At 40.5% G+C, this 25,095-nt stretch overlaps 1 protein-coding gene across 1 annotated transcript in view; it reads left to right on the forward strand.

Annotated features, from left to right (window-relative positions):
* Positions 1-25,095, forward strand: part of UPF2 (UPF2 regulator of nonsense mediated mRNA decay) — a 111,134-nt gene that overhangs the window by 57,936 nt on the left and 28,103 nt on the right. Inside the window, exons 11-17 of the mRNA XM_089686335.1 lie at positions 1,280-1,393; positions 4,881-4,997; positions 14,741-14,926; positions 21,720-21,923; positions 22,257-22,532; positions 23,523-23,706; positions 24,502-24,647. Of these exons, the coding sequence (XP_089542461.1) occupies positions 1,280-1,393; positions 4,881-4,997; positions 14,741-14,926; positions 21,720-21,923; positions 22,257-22,532; positions 23,523-23,706; positions 24,502-24,647 (1,227 nt within the window). The remainder of the gene's footprint in view (positions 1-1,279; positions 1,394-4,880; positions 4,998-14,740; positions 14,927-21,719; positions 21,924-22,256; positions 22,533-23,522; positions 23,707-24,501; positions 24,648-25,095) is intronic.

Below are 25,095 nucleotides of genomic sequence, written 5' to 3' on the forward strand. Positions count from 1 at the left end.
GCTTTACTCTTTCAGACCCTGCTCTTCAACCAGTTATCACTGCAATTTCTGCCTGTCCAACTGCAGCTAATTGGACTAGGGCAATGAGCAACCAACAGCATTCTGCCTTCCAGGACCATGTTTTGGAGGAATAATTACAAGTATTACTATTTTTTTTTTTGTATTGATACCCTAAATTATGTTGTGACACAAAAATCCTGGACAGCTCTGACTTCCGTCCATAGTCACAGAATTTTGTGACTAAAAGCCTGGACAGCTGAAGTTGCCTGTAAGACACCTGACTCCTATACCCTTTGAAGGAGGACCTTTGGTGAGGCACTTGACAAATTCATCAAAGATCTCAAAGGAGGTAAGGTGCTTCTTCCACAGAGGAAGGCCCCTAAATCCCCCCTCCTTGGAGGCTTCTACCTCCTGCTTGGGGGGCTTCTACCTCCTTACAATGAAGGGCACTTCTACGAGCTGCCCAGGCCTCAAATTCTAAACCAAAATTCCACCCTTCCTTTCGACGAGAGACTTAGAACACAAAATCCAGGAAGTCTACCTTTTAACCCCCTTCACGCTGAAGGGGCTCCCCCACTTCAAAAAGTGTTGGATGTCTGTCATACTTTACTTTTCGACAGGTCACAGCATCCAAAACCTGTGGCTTCACAGGGGTTTCACATGAGTGAACGTCACTCAAAGCTTGTCACCCAAAAAGGAGTAGGAGCTTCTTTTGCACGACAGCCTGCTGGCAATCGTGGCAGAACTGCACTGCGGTTTAGGTGCCATTGAAAATGAATGGCATCCAAACACATGGTGGTGCGTTTGCCACTATCGCAGTGCAATTTGAGGTTGCAGGCAGAGTCACAGCAGTTCTGATAGATGGGAATGGGGCCTTAGTGGGTGCCAGTCTGGAGTAGTGGGAGTCTTATACCAGCTGTATGCAGGCCACCCTAGGTAATGCTCGCACTGAACCTCCAGTATTGAAAGAACTGAAATCCAACAAATGAAGGTCCTGGTTCAGGGACAGTCTGACTAGGGAGGATAGGGTTAGAGTTTTCTGAATGTCTTCCAGCCACAAAATAAGGTGGGCTCTGTCTGACTTGCTGCAGCTTCTAATGCCCACTGTGAAAAACTCATTGTGCAGTGAAATCAGAGCAAGACATTTTTAGTACAGAAGTGGAGTCTGCAAAACCAACTGAAGGTAATCCTGGAGTTCAGCTTTAACTTTTCATTACAAAGACTAGGGTAAAATTATGAGTTTGATGTTTTATGTTAAACTTATTGCATTTTTCTTTAGGTAAGGAAAAAGGATCAGATAAATATTGAAACAAAGAACAAAACCGTGAGATTCATTGGAGAGCTTGCCAAGTTTAAAATGTTCAGTAAAACAGACACTCTGCATTGTTTAAAGGTTTGTATCTTTTGCAGTTCATACTGTTTGTATTGTATTCGCTGCCATGGATTGCGTGCGTGACCGTTACATTAGTTTACTGTATGTATTCAGTTTTAAAAAAACTATTGCATATCCTGTTTTAAATATGATTGAGAATTCTGACTTCTTAGTTAAAGAAGTCTGGTCTAATAGTGTAGAAGTTAGCTGCTGTACAGTTGCAATCAAAATCCTTTAACAAAATGGCTAATACATAGTCTAATGGCTGACACTTTAAACTGTCTGCGTTTGCCCTCTGCGCTAAATTTTAGACAAATTTAATCTCCAGCATAAGAGGAAAGCTTCTGTTGCATCATGGGAATTTGTTTTGTTTTTTTTCCCGCTCCGACATCAGCTTTAAAATGCAAACAATTACCCCACTCATCATGTGTTTCATAGGATGTGTTGTTTTTTTTTTTGTTTTTTATTTTTAGGGGGGGTGGGTGTTTATTTAAAGGATGTGTTAATCCTAGCAATTAACTTCTCTGATTTTGGTCTCTTTTGGTTTATTAAATATACAATTTGAATGTGATAGATCTGTTGTGAGAAGTGCAAACAAAGTTGATCCTGTTAGAGGTATTGTCAGCTACTAACCTTCTGTGCTCTAGTGTTATCAGTTGCATTGTTCCTAGCTATCTGTAAAGTCTCATGCACACTGCAGGGGAGTATACAGGCAGGAAAAAAACTTTTACGTTCAGGAGAGGAGCTTTGAGCATAAAAGTAATGTCCAAAAACGCCTTAACATGATTTAACACTAGGTGTGGTAGTGTGCATTCCCGTGTTAATGCATTCTAATGGCTTGAATTCTGGCCATTGGAATGCATTAACAGCAGACACAGGAACGCACATGTAAAGACGTGGCTATTTACCTTTTTGTTTATATATTTTTTTTTTTTGTTTTTTTGATGCTGCAAACTCTTGTAGGAGATAAAGTCTTTGAGCTTACAGTGTGCAGGAGGTCCCCCAGTGTGAAGGACTGTATCCACCACACTGTTGTGGAGAGGGGGAGATGTTCTGTAGCCCTGTCCCAGGGTGACAAACGCTACTTCTCCGTAGCAGTGAGGAACTTTGTCTTTCTAGGAGAGCAAGTATGTTACTAGCAGGATCACCTGGTGAAAATAAGATACAAAGTCGTAAAGGAAACCAATGCAACCACCATCTCTTTGGACCATCCCATTGGTCTCCTCCTTCCATGCCCGCCTCCAGGGCATCACCCATCCTCTGGAACTCCCTACCCCAATCCATCAGACTATCACCTACTCTCCTCTCCTTTAGGTGAACCCTGAAAACCCACCTCTTCAGGGAAGCCTACCCCACCCCCTGCTAATTGCTGACCTCCTCCACTCTTCCTATGACTCCATTCCCCACAGCTATTTCCTCTTGTACCACTATCCCCTCCCTCCTAGATTGTAAGCTCCAAGGAGCAGGGCCCTCGAACCCCTCATGTATCACATTGTATTGTTATTGTACTGTCTCCCACTGTAATGTACAGCGCTGAGCAAACTGTTGGCGCTTTACAAATACTGTATAATAATAATCACTAAGTAAGTAAGCAGCAATATAAAAACATTTTTGTTGGGTTTAGGTATGCTATAACGTTCACCGTTAATACATATAGGTACAATAATGGTTTATGAAGCTGTTGTAAATATATTTTTATGTAACTTAAATCTACTTCTTGATTTGTGTATACACAGACAAAAATACCTAAGATGGAATGCTCCAGCCCAGCTCTGCCCTCTAATAGTGCTCACTTGTTTAATTCCTTCATGTCCATGGTCAAAACAAACCCAAATTTGTAGCTTTGACATGTTAGTGTAACTGTATATACTGTATCATAGCAACATCTTAGTATATCCAGGTGGATTATACCTGATTTTACCCTTATTATTTTTTCATTATTATAATTATGTAAGGAAAACTGGCCAAAAATAGTAAAAAAATATATATATTTTTCTTAAATTTTAATCTTATATCTTTATGCCATTACCATGACCCACCACCAATAAAACCTGCAAAATATATTCCCCTACTTCTAGCTATAGTCTGCAATGCTGAAAAGTGTATTCTGATGGCATGGAAATCTCCCTGCTATCAGAAGACAAAAGCTCAGCAGGGAGGAATCCGTTGTTTGAACCCCCAAAAAAAGGACTCCTCTGTGGGGTGCCTAACACTTGCACCTACTGTGCATAGACACTAATGCTTCCTAAATTAGATCAAGTTCTGTTATCAAGTGGATATATTATTTATTTTTATTTTTTTTACTTAAAAAAACAAAAAAAAAAAAAAACAGATTTTTTTTTTTTTGGACTCTGAGGTCTATATAAAATGTATCTATTCTTCCTCCCTAGAGGAGTAGTTAACATTGGGACAGGCTACAAGGTGAATGATCATTTTGACAGCCAATCAGACAGCTAACAGCTATAACAATTCTCAATTAGTCGGGATCCGGTTCCCGATTGTTTGTAGGCGATCCAGGGCTGTCACCAACAGCCTGATCTCTGTGCTCGTAGCATACTTACAGCACTAACAGAGCAACACATGTATATGCAGCACCCAAGATTAAAGCCCACTTTCAGGATGCTGCATATACTGTATGTTATGTGGTTGTTAGTATATCTTCATTTTTTTTTTCTAATGTGTGTGGAACATGACAAAACTGAATTTTCTTTGTTTTGCTATGTCAGTTTGAGAGATTGTCTATTTTTCCAACTTTAGGTACTTTTCTGGGTGGAAGTATAGAATCCCAAAACACCTTTGCAAGCGTTTGCAGGTTTCAATGTCTTATAGATGTTGCTTAATTCTAGATTTATAAGCAAACTGCATATTTATGTGTCTTATTTGCTATGCTATGATATTTGAGATCTTGTGAATATCAGTCTTCCATTTTGTTTATTTTTGCACTATTTCTTCAACTGTGAAAGCAGTTCTAATACCCAGAGGGAAAAAACAGTGGCCTCGTGATTTTAAGCAACCCTTTTCAAGAAAAAATGGCCAGAAATGTCAACATACTAAATCAGAGTGAATACTTGCCTGTGCAACTGAATGCTGCCATGTTTAGGCAGAATCATCCTCTGAAGCCCACTGAGAACCAGACACTTCCAGGAACATTAATCTCCTCTGTCCCCTGCTGCGCTTAGTAGTTCCTCATGCTGACCCTCAATGACATGATGGTTGGTGGCAGGAGCTACTAAGCGCAGTGGGGGACAGAGGAGATTAATACTCCTGGAAGTGTCTGGTTCCCAATGAACTTCAGAGGTAGGTTTCTTATGAACAGAGCAGTGTGCATTGTCACGGGCTACAAGAGTATTGAATCTCTAGTTTTGCAGGACTTTTTTGGGCATTGTTTTTCTGACAGTGTCACTTTAATAAAGTCTACATCTTGTGTTGTCTTTATTCAAAATTAGTAATTAAAAAAGAATGCATTTGTTTAATATTTTTCTAAGGTGTGTACATTTATTTCATGCAGATGCTGTTGTCAGACTTTTCACATCACCATATTGAGATGGCCTGCACCCTGCTTGAAACCTGTGGACGATTCCTTTTCAGGTCTCCAGACTCACACTTGCGCACCAGTGTTCTGTTGGTAAGAGTGGATATTCCATATAATTTTCAGTTTTTTGGGGGTTTGCACAGGTATACAACATTTTTCATTTTATTTTTCAATGATCTGCATTTTGGTGATATTAACCTGCACCCTCCATAGAAAGTCCCATACCTTTTTACCACAGGGTCATTATGGGTTCAAAGAACTGACCCAGTACATAACTATGTGTGTGTACGTGTGTGTATGTACTGTATATATAAAGCTGGGAGCACTTTGGTTTGAAATTCCATGTAAGCAGCAGTGGAATGTGAAGGTGTGTATTTTAAGAGTATTTCTATAAAGTCACATAAACCTGCCTGTTAGTCATATGAATTTGTTTCAAAAATAACCATTTGCAACTGGTGTTATGTAAGAATCGGACTAGTCCTATTAAACTGGTGAGAGATGTCACCACTTCAAGCCTGTATGGACATCCATGCTCTGTTCACTCAATTGATGTGCAGCTTTTGCTGCACATCCAGTAGTAATTTTTTGCATTTATGCAGGTTTGAGTGTAAAATATTTTTACTCACTATTAGATTTACTTTACTGTGTTAGAGTCTACCTCTTCAGCCTGGTAGTAATGGGTCAAAGGTTACATGAAGAATGTCAGTTTCTGCTATATAAACTGCCTGACGTTTCTGATTGTGCTTAACCAATAAAAATTACAGCACCCGTTAGTCTACCTTTCCCTGTTATTTGACACTGTTATGTACACTTAAAACCAGGACGACTGTGAAATCAGACCATACAGAAGGCATCAAGCATGAGGAAAAAATGCATAGTCTATCTTTTGCAAAAAAAAAAACGCACCTATATTACTAGAACAAAAATTGTGTATTTAGTTCTTGCCACAATACCCAAGAGTGTCCCAGGACTTGTGTAACAGGCAGACAGTGCCAGATGCGGACATGTTAGCCTCCAGGTTTAACAACAGACTAGACAGGTTTGTCTCCAAGCACAGAGATCCTATAGCAGAAACTTAACTCCACTTTAGTTCTGAGGGGCAGATGGGAAAGCTAAAAGCTAGGAAGTCAACTTTTCTTGCAAAGTCTGTCATTGGACATTAAAGGCATCCTTTTACTCAATGTAAATCTCGGAGCTTCAAACCCAAGAATCCCTCCTTGGGACCTACCAACAGTTTGTATGCAAGGTAATTTGAGGGTTCTTGCCAAAGTCCACTTTCAAAATATTGGCTATTAAGCTGCCCTTTTTACTGAAAAAACAAAATAATTGTGCCATGTTCTCTTAAAGTTAACCAATAATGTATATAAAATTCCAATGTGAAAAAATTATATAAATATAAACAAAAAAACTACTAAATAATAGACCATCTCCATATCATGATTCTTTCAATATATAATGATGATTTGTGCCATTCAAATGTTCCTTTTGACATATACAATGTGCCTTCACCGACACTAGTTGTGCTGTCACCTGAAATTTTTGACCGCACAATTAAGTGTGGTCAATAATGGCTTGCGCTCATTAAATGGGCACAAGCCATTTTTGACCAAACTTAATTATGCAGTCAAAAATTTCAGCTGAGGGCACAACTGGTGTCGGTGTTGGTGAAAGCACATTGTATATGTCAAAAGGAAGATTTGAATGGCACAAATCATCATTTAATATTGAAAGAATTGTGATATGGAGATGATCTTTATTATTTTGTAGTAATAGTTTGTATAATTTTTTCACATTGGAATTTTATATACATTATTAGTTAACATTAAGAGAAGCGCGTTTATTTTTGTGTTTTTTGTGCATGTTTGTTTTTTCTGTATTTAGCACATTTTTATGAGTGTGTAGGTGCGAGTAGCTTTTTTAATTTTTATTTAATTTACATTTATTGGGGGATTTCTTGCAGGTTTTCACATTTCTATTGCCCTTTTTACTGGCCATTAGTGTACTCCACACTTTTGATCAGAGAACCTTCTTTTTCTTAATTACAAGACTGTAAATCTTGAAACAATCCCTGCTTTAATGTGGTTGTGAAGGCAAGAATGTTTTTGTTTTTTTAATTAAACCTGGTATACTTACCTGTTCTGTGCAGTGATATTGCACAGTGGTCTCAGAACCCCCTCTTCTGGGGTTTCCTGTCGGCGTTCTAGGCTCCTCCTCTTTTGCATGTGCCAACATAGCAAGCCACTTGCTATGTGGGCTCGCTCCCGAGCTTGGACTGTGTGCGTCCATAGACACACACAGTGTGACTCAGTCCTGCTCTCTCTTCACAGGATTTGATTGACACCAGTCAGCAGACACAGCGCTGGATTGCGTGAAGACTCATCGGAGTGAGGAGGGGGTTGGGGGATGCTGCTTTTTACCTTTAATGAAGGCAATACAGTGGTTTTAAATTTTCACAGGAACCAAAGTATTTCTGTCCTGCTTTGGCCAAAACTCTCCTCATGTTTAAAGGGTTAGTTCAGCTTTATAAACTAACTTTTTCAAGTGTGTTCTGTGAGAGTGTAATCGTGGACTGTGCTTGCTTGGGTAGGACATGAAGCCAGGCGTGCTTGTTTGTGGGTGTAGCACTGCACATTGAACGCTGGGGACATCCTGCCACCTGTAGGGCGGAGGATAATTTTATATAAGCAGCTTAAAAAGTAAGCATTTATTCACAAAAGGGAGCGTTACATTTTCACTGTAACGCTTTTGGACATTTTTGGGAAAAGTATATAAACTAACCCTTTACATCCTGTTCCAAATTATTATGCAAACAATATTTTTCTCATTTACCTAAATAATTGATGTAAATAACAGTCAGCATAATTCTCATGTTATCAACTATTAAGAGTACAATTCAAATTTTATTGAACAAACCTCCTAATGATAACAGTATTTTTTTTAAACATAAAACACTTACAATGCACTGTTCCAAATTATTACGCACAGTAAGTTTCAAAACACTTTATAGGTTGTAAAGAACTGAAAATTGTCATTTGTTGTGTTTGCAGCATATTTACTGAAATCAAAAGCTATTTCAATCAAACGTTTAAGAACATTTCAGCTTTTTAAACATTTTAACAGGTCACGTTACATTTTAACATAGGACCCCTTATTTGATAGCAGCTTCACAAGTCTTGCATCCATTGAACTTGTGAGTTTTTGGACAGTTTCTGCTTGAATTTGTTTGCAAGATGTCAGAATAGCCTCCCAGAGCTGCTGTTCGGATGTAAACTGCCTCCAAACCTCATAGATCTTTTGCTTGAGAATGCTCCAAAGGTTCTCAATAGGATTGAGGTCATGACTTTCTCTCCTTTTATTCCCAAAGCAGCCATTGATGCAGAGGTATTCTTTGCAGCATGAGATGGTGCATTGTCATGGCTGAAGATGATTTTATTATGGAAAGCATAGTTTTTCCTTCTGTACCAGGGAAGAAAGTGGTCAGTCATAAACTCCACATACTTTGCAGAGGTCATCTTTACACCTTCGGGGACCATAAAGGGGCCGACCAGCTCTGTTCCCATGATTTCAGCCCAAAACATGACTCCACCACCGCCTTGCTGACGTCGCTGCCTTGTTGGAACAGGGTGGCCGTCCACCAACCATCCACTACTCTATCCATCTGGACCATCCAGGGTTGCATGGCACTCATCAGTGAACAGGACTGTTTGAAAATTAGTCTTCATGTATTTTTCTGCCCAATGCAGCCATTTCTGCTTGTGCGCATTGGTTAGTGGTGGCCGAATAGAAGGTTTATGCACAGTTGCAAGACTCTGGAGGACTCTGCACCTTGATGTCCGTGGGACTCCAGGGCACCAGCAGCTTCAAATATCTGTTTGCTGCTATGTAATGGTATTTTAGCAGCTGCTCTCTTGATCCAATGCATGGATCTGGCAGGAATCTTCCTCAATGTGCCTTTATCTGCACGAACCCGTCTGTGCTCTGAATCAGCCACAAATCTCTTAATAGTGCGATGATCACGCTTACGTTTTCGTGAAATATCTAATGTTTTCATACCTCATCCAAGGCATTGAACTATTTCACTCTTTTTTTCGGCAGCAGAGAGATCCTTTTTCTTCTCCATATTGCTTGAAAATGGTGCTCTGCTTAATAATGTGGAACACTGCCCTTTACTAGTTTTTCCTTAAATTGGGCTCACCGGCTAATCTAATTATCACAGGTGTCCGAAATTGTTTTCAGTGATCAAAAGAGCCCTGAGACACAATGCCATCCATGAGTTAAACTGAAAAACAAAATATTTAATCTTTGTGACACTTAAATAGAATTTGCATAATAATTTGGAACAGGGTGTAAGTAGGCAAATTTGCTACTTTTGAGGCATGGGAATAGTGCAGTATCAAGGCCTTTAGAAAATCCAAGGTCCTGTCTGTGTGTTTTAGCGGGCCTGTTATAAAACCACCCTAGTTAGCATGTTGCTTATTTTCTTGTGTGAACTGTCCTGGGGGATGATTATGGGAAAACCTGAGTTATTACTTTAACACCTTTTCCTTGAATCCTCTGTGACAGTGAGCTTCTGCCCTATTCCTCGTTAATCTGTGTTTTAAAGCTTTTTGTAGTTTTAGGAATAAGTGAGGCTGCTGGCTCTCGGTAGCCCTTTTAAACTCTCAGACATGGGAGTCCTGCAGGTGGACAGAGCCATCTCTCTCGTGCAGTGTCTTAGAGGATTCTAGGAAAAAGTTATCGGGTAATAACAAGTTTTTCTCCTGGTGGTCTGGTAGTAGGTCTCTCCTTCATCCATTGCAACCAAGCAACAGATTGCAAGCTCCATGTTACAATCACAGGCAGCTGTTACCCGACACCACTTGCACTACTTTCAAGGCTGCTTGGTTTGCCCTGTTCCCAGTGATTTCTGTTTGCCCCACTGATTTATTCAATTGTGTTTTTTTTCTGGGGGGGGGGTCCCCTTTTTTGCTGGTCTACTAGTAGTTTCGTCCTCTGTTGTGGCCTCACAACAAGTAACCGCGCCTTGTTTACCTCTCATAGTTACATAGTTTATGAAACAGGTCCATCCAGTTCAGCCTGTGTTTGTGATTTTTATTCTCTAACAATTGCTATAGCCTTGTATATTCTGCTTCCTGAGGGAGACCTCAAAGTTTTTTTTTTGTCGACACTCTCAGCTAATACCACTCCCTGGGGAAGGGTTTTCCATATTTTAATCACTTCCTGACCGCCCTATAGCAGAAATACTGCTACAGGGCGGCACAGGTGCGCAAAATCACGTGTGTGTCTGTTTGTGTGATTTCGCATTTCCGGGTAGGGGGCGCATGCCCTACCTGCTCTGCCAGCTGCGGTTGTCAATCACCGGGTCCCGGCCGGTGGTTACCAACAATCGCCAATGGGGAGGAGGGCTAATTTGTTTACCAACAGACCATCCATACTGCTCTGGATGGCTGTGCACAGTGAAGCACACTGACACGGCCCCCTAGTAAAACACTCCCAGCACAGTTAACCCTTAGGTCGCCCTTCATTGTTAACCCCCTCCTGCCCAGTTTCATTAGTACAGTGTCATTGCTTTTTTTTTTTTTTTTTTTTTTTTTAGCACTGATCACTGTATTGGTGTCACTGGTGATGTCAGTAACACAGTCAGTTCCCCCCAGTGTCAGAATGTCCTCCGCAATCTCGCTATAATTCGCTGATCACCACCATTCCCCACAGTTACTACCTTTTGTACCACTAGCCCCTCCCTCCTAGATTGTAAGCTCCAAGGAGCAGAGCCCTCCTATCCCTCTTGTATTGAACTTGTATCCCTCTTGTTTGCTGAGCAAACTGTTGGCGCTATATAAATCCTGTATAATAATTTACACGTATTGGGTTTTTTTTTTTTTTTAGCAAAGACATGTCGCAGAATACATTTTGGCCTAAATTTATTAACAAATTTGATTAAATTTTTTTTTTTTTTATAGCCACCCTATACTGCTACAGGGTGGCATGGGTGCGCAAAATCACGTGTATATATACATGATTCGCGCTCCCATGGTTTTCTTGCCCCTCCCAGATAGCGTTCGATTGCCTGTCAGTACACCAGTCATCACATTGAACCCTTTGATTGCCAGGAACACGCTCACATACACAACCTCCATTGCTAGGATAATGTCTGAATGGATCAATATCTGATAAAATCAGCACTATACCAGTGATCACAGTAGTATAGTGTCCCCAAAAACAGCGTTAGCGGGTTCAGCCCTGACACCTGCATTTAGCCCCTACGCTTACCCCCCTTCTCCCCCAGAAAGTTCAGTGTTAGTTGGTCTCTGCCACGTGATACATTGCACACAAAATCGCAGTGTTTGCAGAATCAGGCCTGATCTCTGCTTGCACTTGCTGGTAAATTTTGATGACTCTCATATGCAGCAGAGCGCCAGTAGTAGCGCTGCTCTACCTTTTGATGAACTGGTGCTCACCAGCGGCCTAGTACATCCTGGTCTTTCACATACCAACACTGCAGTATCACTTGGTGACGTGGTGAGTCCCATAAGTGCAATACAAGCTGGTGCGGTGGCGAGCACAAGTAGTGTTCCGCAGCCACCAAGAATTTGCACACAGGCCTGTAGAGTCTCTAGTGTCCTTCCGGATGTGCTTACAAATCCCGATTGGCAGCCCACAAATTCTGCAGCACCCATACTTCCCCCATTCACTGCCCAACCTGGAATTCAGGTGGAACTACTCTTGATTTTTTGGAGCTGTTTTTCACGGAAGATCTGTATACATTGATTGTGGATCAAAGCAATTTATATGCACAACAGTTTATCTTCACCACCCCAAATTCAAACCTTGCCAGACCATTTGCATGGAAACCCATTTCCAAATTTTAACATTTTTTTGGGCCTAACCCTCAACATGGGCATTACTAAAAAAAAAATGAATTGCGGTTGGATTGGTCCACAGATACAATTCATCATATGCCCGTGTTCTCTGCTGCCATGGCCAGGCATAGATATGAGAGTATAATGCGTTTTATGCATTTCAACGACAATACACTCTGGCGTCCTCGGTGTGACTCTGAATTTGACCGGCTCCACAAAATTCGACCCCTCATAAATCACCTTAAGCAAAAATTTTCAGATGTCTATACTCCCCAGCAAAACATCTGCGTTGATGAGTCCCTCATTAATTTTTCTGGCCGCCTTGCATTCAAACAATTTCTCCCCAGCAAGCGCGCCAAATATGGGGTCAAGATTTATAAGACCTGTGAGAGGGCAACAGGCTATAAATATAAGTTTCGGATTTACAAGATAAAAGTCACGTGGAGCCCCCCGGCTGCCCAGACTTCATGGGGAGTAGTGGCAAGATACTTTGGGACTTGGTGTCATCCTTTTTCCATATGGGGTACCACTTATACGTGGACAATTTTTATTCAAGCGTGCCACTGTTTAGACATTTATACAATCTGGGAAGTGGCGCATGTGGCTCTGTGCAACCTAATCGCCGGGGCTTCCCCCAACGACTTGTAAATACCAGTCTTAGGAAGGGGGAAAAAGCCTGCTTGATAAATGAGGATGTCATTCAGCTGCAGCACCGACATGTATATTCTGAGAGCAAGACCCTGTTGCTGTCAGAATAAACAAAAGTAGGTGTGTGCAGTGCTGTTGGATGAGATTTTTTTATCCGTAGTTAAAAAAAAAAACATATATGCCAAAGCATGGGGGCCTGGGGTGGCCAGCGGATGGATGGCCCCTATGCTTTGGCATATATATTTTATAATATTTTTTGGAACATTTCATGTGTGCCCACCATTAGAAGTGGGTGGATGCAGGGTGGTATATTCTAATGGTGGGCATACCACACACTTTTCCAGCAGAGATTTTTTTTTTTTTTTTTTTTTTTTTTTTCATATAGTATAGTGGCCATTGGTTTTGGCGGTTAGTAGGTCATTGGTGAGTTTGAGTAGGGCAGTTTCAGTGGGGTGTAGGGGGCGGGAGCCGGACTGTAAAGGGTCGAGAAGGTTGTCGTCGGTGAGATGGGAGCTCAGGCGATTGTAGACTAAGCGTTCTAGGAGTTTAGAGGTAAATGGCAGTAGGGAGATGGGTGTTAGGTTGTTCAGGTCGGAGGGGTCCAGGGAGAGTTTAAGTATGGGAGTGATGTGCGCGTGCTTTAGAGGGGAGGGGAAGGTGCCGGTGGAGAAGGAAAGATTGAAGATGTGAGTGAGGGAGCATAGGATGGAAGAGGAGGGGGACCGCAGGAGTTATGAGGGGACAGGGGGCAGGTGGTGAGGCGGGTGACCTCTTCGGTGGTAGTGAGGTCAAGGGAGCAAAGTGTTGAGGGGGTTATTGTGTGAGGAGTGCTAAGTGGGGTGGGTGTCTGAGCAGTGGTGAAGTCCCTATGAATTGCGTCAGTCTTGTTTTTGAAGTGGTTGGCAATCTTGTGGGGGGTAAGTGAGGTACTGGGTGGAGGCGGAGAAAGTAGAGCATTAAAAGTGGAGAAGAGCCTGCGAGGACTGGAGGAGAAGGTACTAATGAGGGTAATAAAGTAGGCTTGTTTGGCAGCGTGAAGGGAGGAAGTGTACATTAAGAAGGCAGATTTATAGCGGGTGAACGCTTGTTGGGATTTGGTTTTATGCCATAGTCGCTCCAGCGCACAACTATGTCGTTTTCAGGTTTCTAGTGTGGTTGGTTTGCCAGGGTTGTAGCAGTCGGGGCCTATTGCTTCGTGTTGTTGGGTATGCTAGCGAGTCTAAAGTGGCTGAAAGCGAGTTGTTGTAGACAGCAGTGGCCAGGTCAGGCCAGGACAGGGGATGGATGTTGTCGTAAAGTTGGTCAGTTGCAGAGTGGAAGGGAGCAGGGTTCCAATTCCGGAGGTTTCTGCTGGTAATTGTTTGCCGTTTGTTGGGATAGGTGTTTGAGGACGAGGAGACAGAGAAGGTGAGGTGTATATATAACAATTCTTTCAAATACCCTTCATATTATTGTCAAACTTGCTGCTTTATAGTTTTCTGATATACATTTTGCTATTTTGAACATTGGTAGATTTGCTCTACGCCAATCAGTTGGCATCATTCCTGCCAGTAAGGAGTCTTTAGGAGCTAGAGTGGCTTGGCATAACAAGTCAGCAGTGCACAGTGCAGCCTTGTTTAGTCTCCCCTTCCTCTGCACATTTTTTGGTCACCGTTTCCAGTCCTCTTTTTGCATATATATTTCTGGATGCCTTTTTCTCCTCTACTCTGATGATGGGGAGAACCCTGAAACATGCAAGTGGAGGTACTTTTCCTCCAGCTTGCCAGCTTAGTTCCCATCTAGGATACAACTTTCTGGATGTGTATGGGCTGTCTTTCATTCTAGTAAAGTCTGTGTTCTGTCCTGTTCCACCCCCCAAAGCTTTCCCTTCTTGGTGGTAGTTTTTACATCTGGTGGGATTTGATATACCATACGCTTTGATCAAGTTACTACTTTGTAAGTGCAATTTATCTAGATTTCATTGATTTAAAAGATGTTTTCTGGTGTGCTTTGTTGTGTTATCTTTACTGTATAATTACTTTACTTTATAATTATATTTGAGGTTTGCACTCTAGCACTGTGAAAATTTAACAAATTATTTACACTATTTGTAAATGGACTTGTGTGTGTGTGTGTGTGTGTGTGTGTGTGTGTTTTGTTTTGTTTTGTTTTGTTTTGTTTTAATAATATTGGGAAATAAAGTAAAACACTCTGACATGTACAATATTTCATTGGTATAATTTTTTTCCCCCCTTTTAAAAAGCAGTAAAAATTTGTGTAAGCTATTCGTTCAATTTAGCTCTTTGGTTTTAGCATGTATTTACTTTTTTGCTTCTATAAACTATTTAGGAACAGATGATGCGCAAGAAACAAGCCATGCACTTGGATGCAAGATATGTAACAATGGTAGAAAATGCCTACTATTATTGCAACCCACCCCCCGCTGAAAAGACTGTGAGAAAGAAACGTCCACCACTGCAAGAATACATTAGAAAATTACTTTATAAGGACCTTTCAAAGGTCACAACTGAGAAGGTTAGTTTACCCTTTTTTGCAGGATGGTAGAAAGGCGACTTTTCTTATCTATGGAATTTTAGTTTTATGGAAATAACAATCTTTTTGCCTGTTCAAAATACTAAGTTCTATTTTTCAAAGAGCAGTTAAAAAGCTCAGCAGCAATTTTTAAATAACTAAAAGCAAAACTTTTTTTGTTTTTTGTTTTTTTTTTGTTTTTTTTTTGTTTTGGATAGGAGATGGATTAAAACACCTGTCAATTTTTATTCCTGTTTGTGCTCTCATTAGGGAAATTCACTCTTTATTTGTCCTGTTTACCATTATCATTGAAAGTGTAAGTGAAAGAAATTCCCAATTTTTGGGTTGTACCCAGAAAAGTAATACTGGGCAAACCATCCAGTGGGGACACTGGTTCTGGTAAACTGGGAGTCCCCACAGAAGTCCCTTAATTTGCAGGGTTTAACTTTCACTTCCTGCTTGGCTCTGGGACAAGAATTGAAGGAACATCTCTGCAATGGGACACAAATGGTGAAAAAAAAAATGACAGCGATATAACCTTCCCTTACTCTATCCCAAATGAAAAAAAAGTTTTGCCTATAGTTCTAGTTTAAATAAAAAATTTTTTAACGTGCATTTGTTAGTGGGTGTTATCCCAGTTTTGACTGCAAGTGTGGAATTGCAAGGCGACAATACTGCCAAAGTCCTGCCAAAGTCTTTATAAGTTCATTCAACTTTTTAGGTAGGGTTCAGTTCCTTGAATTACAGGGCCCCAACCTCTGTGTATGTCAAGCCACACATATTGCCATTCAGCTGTCAAGCTCTTGATCCATAGTGGGCAGCTTGCACATTGGCATTTGACAGTTGAATAGCAGAGGGGATTTTTATTCTGGAGAGAGCAGGATTTAGTGTAAGCTTGGATGAAAGTCCAGTCCCTGAGAACAACCTGGGGTGCTAATCACAGAATCTGTTTGCTTGCATGTTCCTGTGTTAGTCTTCAACCACAATGTGAAACATATAATAAACAACACTGCACAAATATCTACATTTAGGCAGGTCATGTATTATGTGACTGTCTTTCCTGCAGGTTGCAGGAAAAAAAATCGTTAGTTTCCCCCATCAGCAAGCAGTGTTAGGGAATTCCTCCCGTGACCTATTAGGTTGCAGGGGGTCGTCCCTGCCGGTAGAGCACAGTGATTTATTGCTAGAGGCTATAGCCGACATGCCGGTTGTTGATTGGTGGATCAGCTTGGGTACAATCAGTCTGTCCATACTTCAGTCAGTCTCTGCTGAACTGGCCAAGATTTGAACCAGCAATGGCTGGCTTTAAAGTACAGCCCCATTTCCAAAAAAGTTGGGACACTGTGTGAAATCTACAGTGTGAAACAGAATGCAATAATTTGCAAATCTAAACTCGTACTTTGTTCACCATAGTGAATAGAAAACATACCAAATGTTTGAGAAAATGTACCATTTTAAGTAAAAAAAAAGGTGATTTTTAAATTCATGGGAGCAACACGTCTCAAAGTTGGGGCGGGGCCATGTTTACCACGGTGTAGCATACCCTCCTTTTGATGCTCCCTGGGAACTGAGGAGATAAGTTGCTGGAGTTTTGAGAGCGGAATATTGTCACATTCTTGCCCAATATGATTCTAACTGCTCGTCAGTCTTGGGTCGTTTCCCCCCCGTTTCACGATATGCCAAATATTTTCAATTGGTGCAATGTCTGGACTGTAGGAGAGCCATTTAAGCACCCAGACTCTTCTACTAGAAAGCCATGCTGTTGTCATAGATGCAGTATGTGGTTTAGTATTGTCCTTAAGTATGCAAGGCCTTCCCTAAAAAGTCTTTGGATGGGAACATATGCTGCTCTAAAACCTGGATATATCTTTCAGTATTGATGTGTCTTTCCAGATGTGCAAGGTGCCCATTCCATACATTCTAATACACCTCCATGCAATCAGAGGTTCAGGCTTCTGAACTGAGCGCTAATAACAGGTTGAGAGGTTCTTCTCTTTTGTCTGGAGGACACGGCACCCATGTTCCATTTTGCAAAAGACCATTTTAAATGAGCTTTGGCCCAGAGAAAGCAGCGGCGTTTCAGGTTCATGTTTAGATATGGCTTCTTCTTTGCTTGATGGCATTTTACCTTGCATTTTTGGATGGCACAGCTAACTGTTTCACAGACCATGATTTTTGGAAGTATTCCAGAGCCCATACAGTGATGTCATCGCAGAATCATGCCTGTTCTTAATGCAGTGCCATATGAGGACCCGAAGATCATGCGCATCCAGTATTGCGTTATGGCCTTTCTTCAGATTCTCTGAATCTTTTGATGATATGTACTGTAGATGATGATATATTTAAAGACTTTGTGATTTTTAGATTGAGGAACATTATTCTGAATTACCCATCTTCTGAGACACTCCAACTCTCTAAGATGCTCTTTTTATATCCAAACAGTGGGCCAGGTTTGTGGGGAAGAGGCCCTTGTGGGCATGTGACCTGGTATGGCTTGGGTTGAGCCTGGGAGCACTCTCCTCTCTCCCCCCGCCCCCCCCCCTTTCTTGGCCGTCTATGCTGCATGCTTGGATAAGTCTGGTGTGGATGTTTTTTGTTTTTTTTTTGGGGGGGGGGGGGGATTTACAATTTTTGTTTTTTTGATGTTTGTATAGGGTACCTTTGAGAAATCCAGAGGATCCTAAAGGGGCTTGGTATAAATTATGAGGGGATCCATATGCTTAATGTGATTTGCAGCCATTCTGATAACTTTTTACATGAAATCCTAGAGTCGGCTGAAAAACTATATTGCAGCAGCTGTGAGCTTGCTTTTTATCCCCTTAAATACCCAATGTTTTATGCATACATTGGTAGATAAGGGGTTAAGTTGACATTAATATGTTTATTTTATGTAACTATTTAATCACTGATATTTTGGGGCGGGGGTTCAATTCTTTTAAAAGTGTGTTTGTGTGTGTGATAGCACCTCAAGAAGCCTTGATTTCACAAGCATTGCTACTTTTTCAGCTAAAACGAGTGTTCCCTTGCTTAGGTCCCAGCATTCACTTGCTATTTTACTGTCATTGCCCCAGGGAATGTTCATTCATACAATGTATGATGGTGACTTTTTATTTAACATTATGCTAGATTTCATTTCTTCATTGGCAGCTGTATAGCAACAGAATTATTCAGCAAACCTTGCACAGGTAATTTAGCCTAAATTTAAGAATTACTGGAATCATATTTATCACTCTTTGTCTTTCTCTGAATCTTTTTATTTTAATACATAAACAGTACCGCATTAGGCTAGGTTCACATTGTAGTGGGTTTGCAGCCCACGTTTCAGGTGGCATGGCAGCCCATTTATTTGAAAGAGCTGCTGTGTCTGCATTTCCCACAGAATAAAGGTGCATGCACCTATTTCAAAACACGGCTGCAAGGAAATTGCATTGTGCCTTTGCAGCATACGGCTATTACTATACAGGATTTATATAGCGCCAACAGTTTGCGCAGCGCCTTACAAAATGAAGGTAGACATAACAATTACAATACAATTTGGTACAAGAGGAAACTGGGCACCCTACTTGTTAGAGCTTACAATCTAGGAGGAAGGGTTGAGTAATACAAAAAGTAACAGCTGTGGGGGGATGAGCTAATGGAGGAAAAAAAGGCAGTTCTCTAGTTTGAAGCAGGATAGGCTTCTTTAAAGAGAATGGTTTTCAGGGATCGTCTAAAGGTGGATAGATTAGGATACAGTCAGATTGGGGTAGGGAGTTCCATAGGATGGGAGAAGCTCGGGAGAAGTCTTGGAGGTGGTCATGGGAGGAGGACACGGGAACTAGAGAGCAGGAGGTCTTGGGAGGATCGAAGAGAGCGGTTTGGTAGTTGTGGATGGCTTTGTAAGTTTTTGTCAGCATTTTGAATTTTATTCGTTGGGCGAGTGAAAGCCAGTGGAGGTATTGGCAGAGAGAGGTAGCAGACACTGAACGGTTGGTAAGGTGGATTAGCCTGGCAGCAGTATTCATGATGGACTGGAGGGGGGATAGCCTATGTAAAGGTAAGCCAATGGGGAGGGAGTTGCAGATTTCCTTGCAGTTCCCACATCCGCAAACCTGCTGTGGGTTGAGATGCGTGGGGCTGTCATTAAGAATGAATGGTAGCCCCGCACGTCTCTACATAGCAGCCCCATTTGGCTGTGGGTGCGGGACCAGCTGCGATACTCGCACCCACAATTGGATGAGAGCAGGCTGAAGTTCTAGCACAGGGATTTCACAAAAAAAAGAAATATAAAGAGAATAGAATACTTTTCCATACACGTACATGGTACAGCAGGCACATATCAGAAATATGAAATGTTGGGTTTACATACAGTTAGGTCCATATATATTTGGACACAGGCACAGTTTGTTTTTGTTTTTTGTTTTTTTCAGGTATTTACCAAAACATATTCAAGCTATAGTTATATAATGGATATGGGCTGAAAGTGCAAACTCTCGGGTTTAATTTGAGGGTATGTACATCCAAATTGGAGGAAGTGTTTAGGAATTACAGCTCTTAAGAATGACCATCTCCCCTTTTTTTCATGGGACCAAAAGTAATTAGACAAAGGAATATAATCATAAATAAAATGTTCATTTTTATTATTTTGTTGAGAATCCTTTACTGGCAATGACTGCCTGAAGTCTGGAACCCATGGACATTACCAAAGACTGGGTTTCCTCCTTTGTGATTCTTTGCCAGGCTCTAACTGCAGCTGTCTTCAGTTGTTCTTTGTGGGTATTTCTGCCTTTAGTTTTGCCTTCAGCAAATGAAATACATGCTCAGTTGGGTTGAGATCAGGTGATTGACTTGGCCATTGCAGAATGTTTCACTTCTTTTCCTTCAAAAGCTCCTGAATTGCTTTTGCAAAGTGTTTTGGATCATTCTCCATCTGTACTGTGAAGTGCCGTCCAATGAACTTTGCTGCATTTGGCTGTATCTGAGCTGACAGTATATCTCTAAACACTGCAGTATTCATCCAGCTGCTTCTGTCACATCATCAATAAACACCAATGACCCAGTGCCACTGGAAGCCATGCATGCCCATGCCATCACACTGCCTCCACCATGTTTTACAGATGACGTTGTGTGCTTTGGACCAGGAGCTGTTCCAAGACTTCTCCTCTCTTTTTTTTTCCCTGTCATTTTGGTACAGATTAATCTTAGTTTTATTTGTCCAAAGAATGCTTTTCCAGAACTGCTCTGGCTTTTCTAGATGTTTTTTTGGCAAAGTCTAATCTGGCTTTTCTATTCTTCAGGCTTATGATTGGTTTGCACCTTGTGGTGAACCCTCTGTATTTGCTCTCGTGAAGTCTTCTCTTGATTGTAGACTTTGACAATGATGCGCCCACCTCCTGGAGAGTGTCCTTCACTTGTCTGGATGTTGTGAATGGGTTTTTCTTTACCATAGAGAGGATCCTGCAATCATCCACCACTGTTGTCTTCCATGGACGTCCATGCCTTTTTATGTTGCTGAGTTCACCAGTGCATTCTTCTTTCCTTAGAATGTATCAAACTGTTGATTTGCTGCTATTTCTCAGATGAATTTGTTTTGTTTTTGATGCCTTACAATGGTCTGTTTCACTTGCATGGACAGCTCCTTTGAATGCATGATGTAGGTTTACAGCAATAGATTCCAAATGCAAATACCACACTTAGAATCAACTCCAGACCTTTTACCTGCTTAATTGATGAGGAAATAAAGGAGTAGCCCACACCTGGCCATGAAACAGCTTTTGATTCAATTGTCCAATTACTTTTGGTCCCTTGAAAATAGGGGGATGGTACTCCTAAGATCTGTAATTCCTAAACCCTTCCTCCAATTTGGATGTACATATCCTCAAATTAAACTGGAGACTGTGTACTTTCAGCCTATATTCATTATAGAACTATAGCTTGAATATGTTTTGGTAAATACCTAAAAAAAAAAAAAAAAAAAAAAAAAAAAAAACTAAAATTATGCCTGTGCCCAAATATATATGGACCTAACTGTATTTAATGCTGTTGGTTATGTTTTCTTATAGTGCAATTTGCTTTCTAAAATGGTTTAGAAAATGTATATAGGCAGTCCCTGGGTTATGAACAAGATAGGTTCTGTAGGTTTGTTTATAAGTTGAATTTGTATGTAAGCTGGATCAGGCATATTTTTTTAAGTGTAACTCCAGCCGAAAAATCATTTTTAAGTTTGCATAGCATAGAGAAGGGTTAACTGACCAAGCAGTGATGTGGTATTGCTGACAGGTCTGTCGGACAGGAGGTGGCAGTATGCGGTCAGAAGCAAGATTGCCACCCGGCAGTTTCTGGGACCAGCGTGACGTCATGCGGGGACTGCCTACATAGCTGGAACATTGAATATTACAATTTAGTAATATAGTTTTGTTTCCTTTTTGCAAACCCCTGTTTCCCTTCTCTTGACTGTTTCAAATGTTCATGTTTCTTTTGGTAATAAAAAGACGGTGTTCTAGTGTCTGTGGTAAAACTAGTCAATTTTTCCTTGATGTGTGGCACCAGAACTTGGAATATTGGGAAGGAATCACATGAACATGTTTCTTCATTCAGTGTGTGCTGGAAAATTAATTTATTATAATGAGCATAGTGAAATTATTACTGCTTTAAATGTGACAGTTTATAATAGGTACTAATCAGCCAAGTCATGCTGTTGGTATGTGGGTTTTTTTTTTTTTTTTTAAATGTATATTTAATTTTAAAGCATTTGTTAATGCATGTTGAGATTTTTTTTTTTAGAAACCGCCTCCGCTCTTATGTATCTACTTCTTAGGTTTTGCGGCAGATGAGGAAGTTGTCTTGGCATGATCCTGAGGTGAAAGAATATGTCATCTGCTGCATGATCAACATTTGGAACGTAAAATACAACAGCATCCATTGTGTGGCTAACCTCTTGGCAGGCTTGGTGCTTTATCAGGAGGATGTTGGCATTCATGTGGTAGACGGTGTGCTAGAAGATATACGTCTGGGGATGGAGGTATTCTAACAATTTTGGCAGAAACAGTGTTCGTGTACAATGCAGGGGATTTTGTGTGTTTGTTTTCTAATTAAAAATTTGAAGCTGAAATCATAAGGGGTTATCCAGAGTTAGTTGTTTATCAGAAAGTGTATTACATTACTTATTGTTATTGCCTCATTTCCATGGTCATAATAATTCACCAAACGGGTAAACATTTGAGATTATTTCATAGGTGAATGCCTCATCAATTTATTTATCTGTTCAGTAGAAAAAGTGTTAGAAGTTTGTACTGTTGACTGTGGTATACTGCAGTATATACTGACACTGATAAACTTTATATTTTCCAACTAGGTGAATCAGCCAAAGTTTAACCAGCGCCGGATAAGCAGTGCAAAATTTCTTGGAGAACTTTATAACTACAGAATGGTTGAATCTGCAGTTATATTCCGCACACTTTATTCCTTCATATCCTTTGGTGTGAACTCCGATGGTACTGCCAGTCCTTTAGATCCTCCTGAGCACTTATTTCGCATTAGATTAGTCTGCACTATTCTTGATACCTGCGGTCAGTACTTTGACCGAGGCTCTAGCAAGCGCAAACTCGACTGCTTCCTCGTTTATTTTCAGGTGAGACAACTGGTTTTGTAAAACATAAATCTGTAGAAAACTGAACTTTTTTGAATGGCAGAACAATAATATCTGAAAATGTTTCCCTGTTTATTTTAAAAGTCCAGTCACATTTGAACCTAAAGCTTAATCTTTTTATATTTTACCTTCCCTGGTTTCTCCTCTCCCCCTTCATCCACATGCTAGTAACAATTTAGATAAATCCTTTCTCTTTTCATTACAATTTATGTCATCACTGGGATTATGTGCTTTTCTAGGAAATGTAGACAGATCATGGCTGGTGATAGGGGCCTGCAGGGTGCTGTTCATAGATAGATATATTCATGAAAACATCACAACATCCTGCCTTGGTACTCCTTTCAATTTCCCTCAGTCTTCCAAGCAGTGGGCTTGCTCCTGGAAGGAGTTGTGCAAGCTTCAAAATGTCTTGATGGGTGAATGTCAGTTTGGATAGGTGGGTGTTTTTAGGCATGCTGCATTTGCATACAGCCCCTCCCTCCCCCCCAGTGTGTGATGTTGAGCCTTTAAAGAAAAATGAAAAAAAATAAAAACACCTCTGTCAAGTGTGAATCGCACATGCTAATCATTGAAACTTCAACACTTGCTAGTAGTGCTAAAGCTTACACACCCCATCTTGTCTCATGCACTTTTCTTTTTGCCAGTGAGGCTTTTCATCCTATTGATGGGTCAGTAAAAATGTTTATCGGGGTAAACCTTGACACTACCAGGAAAATAATAAATCTTCAGATTGAGAACTATGATTAAGGCATAGAGGCGTTAACTTGCAGGGTTGTTCTGGACATGGGTAGGCTGCTCTGGGTGTCTGCACATGATTCTTGGCTGCAGATTTTTAAATTTTTGTTCATTGTGATGGTCCCTTTTAAACCTTAAAGTACAGAAGATGGTCGCATGTCTTGTCTATATGCTGTCTAAATACTGTTTCGGTGATAGAGAAAAAAGCTATTGTTTTCAACTACTTTTATTCTTTAGCGTTATGTCTGGTGGAAAAAAAGTCTGGATGTGTGGACAAAAGATTACCCATTCCCCATAGACATTGACTATATGATTAGCGACACACTGGAGCTGCTGAGACCAAAGATGAAGTTGTGTAACTCGCTGAGTGAAGCAATGCGACAAGTGCAAGATTTGGAACGAGAGTTTCTGGTAAAACTAGGTGAGTTTGGTCTATTTTGAAACATTTTTGCTTATTTCTTAAATCCTTTTTTTTTTTTTTTTTTTTTAGCATAAAATAGAATTTACAGAGATGTGAGATGTGGTTTTATCTCTGTTGTCTTGATACTGTAACTGAGATTGCACTTTATGGTAGTACTTTTGTCTTTTAATAATTCTTCTGTTATCCAGGGAAATCTGACTACTCAGTTTTGCAAAAAAAGAGAAAAAAAAAAAAACCTAGCCTTGCCTAAGAACTACTTTATTTCAGCTAGTGATAAGTAAAGCTGGCCACATACATGGATTAGTTTGATTTGTTCAACCACCATCTTCATATGTGATCCTTCCCACTGTGTCATTGCATTCTGACAGTGGGAAGATTCCCCCCAACATCCAAAATACACAGATCAGCGCTGCAGCCTATTGCCTGTGGCACTGATTGAGTGAGAATATATCAACAGGACAATTAAACAGAAGTCGAGCGGTAGAACAGCTTATCTCCTGTGTTCTTAATACAACAGGGCAGCTGCTCAGCACGGCACATGAAAGTGGACATCACTGGAGTAATGGTGTCTAATACTGTGATTTTCATCTTTAAGGGGCATCCCTGGATTTCGTTTTTTTTTAAAGGAACTATGGAAATATTTGAAACAGACACCGAAGTACTTGTGAAAAAGAATTACTGGCAGACCCAATGAATAAATTTATTTTTGATATTGGTATCTTTTAAAATGCATTTTATTAAACTAAAAATGTTATTTATATTCTGCTAACAAAATGACATCTTGTGATCTACAAGGCCTTGTGAATGACAAGGATTCAAAACATTCCTTGACTGAGGGTGAGGCACTGGAGGATGATGATGATGAAGAAGAGGAAGAAGCTGGGGCAGAAACAGAGGAGCAGTCTGGGAATGAAAGTGAAATGAATGATCACGAAGAAGATGTTAGTAGATTTTATTATTTATTCTACTTCACAATTCTCTTAAAGAATAGAAAAAAGTTAAATTTGCTATTTTTTTTTAATCAAATGTTTTTTGTTTTTTTTGTTTTTGTTTTTTTTTCATTTTATGAAATCAAGATGTAGCAAAGCAGTGGAATTACAAATTCTGGACACATTTCACACTTGAAGGTGCTTTTTCGTTCGGCTCTGATTAAGCAGCTTTGGGTGTTAAGCATGCCCAGGGTTTCTGATCTTGCTGCTGTATTTTGCCAAGATTTTATAGAGTAAAAAACATCAAATTTAGCAAGATACTCCTGGAGCCTGTTTTCTTACATACTGGACTGTTTCCGGCGCTCCTTACCCTCACTAATCTGATATTCAGAAATTGTCTCCAAGCATACCTGAGAACTACAGCCAATCTGTGTACAGGAAGTGGTTCTGAGTGGGCATG

Source organism: Staurois parvus, unplaced genomic scaffold, assembly GCF_062004578.1.
Source record: "Staurois parvus isolate SC_StPar_1 unplaced genomic scaffold, SC_StPar_1.0 ptg000019l, whole genome shotgun sequence".
Lineage (NCBI taxonomy): Eukaryota > Metazoa > Chordata > Amphibia > Anura > Ranidae > Staurois > Staurois parvus.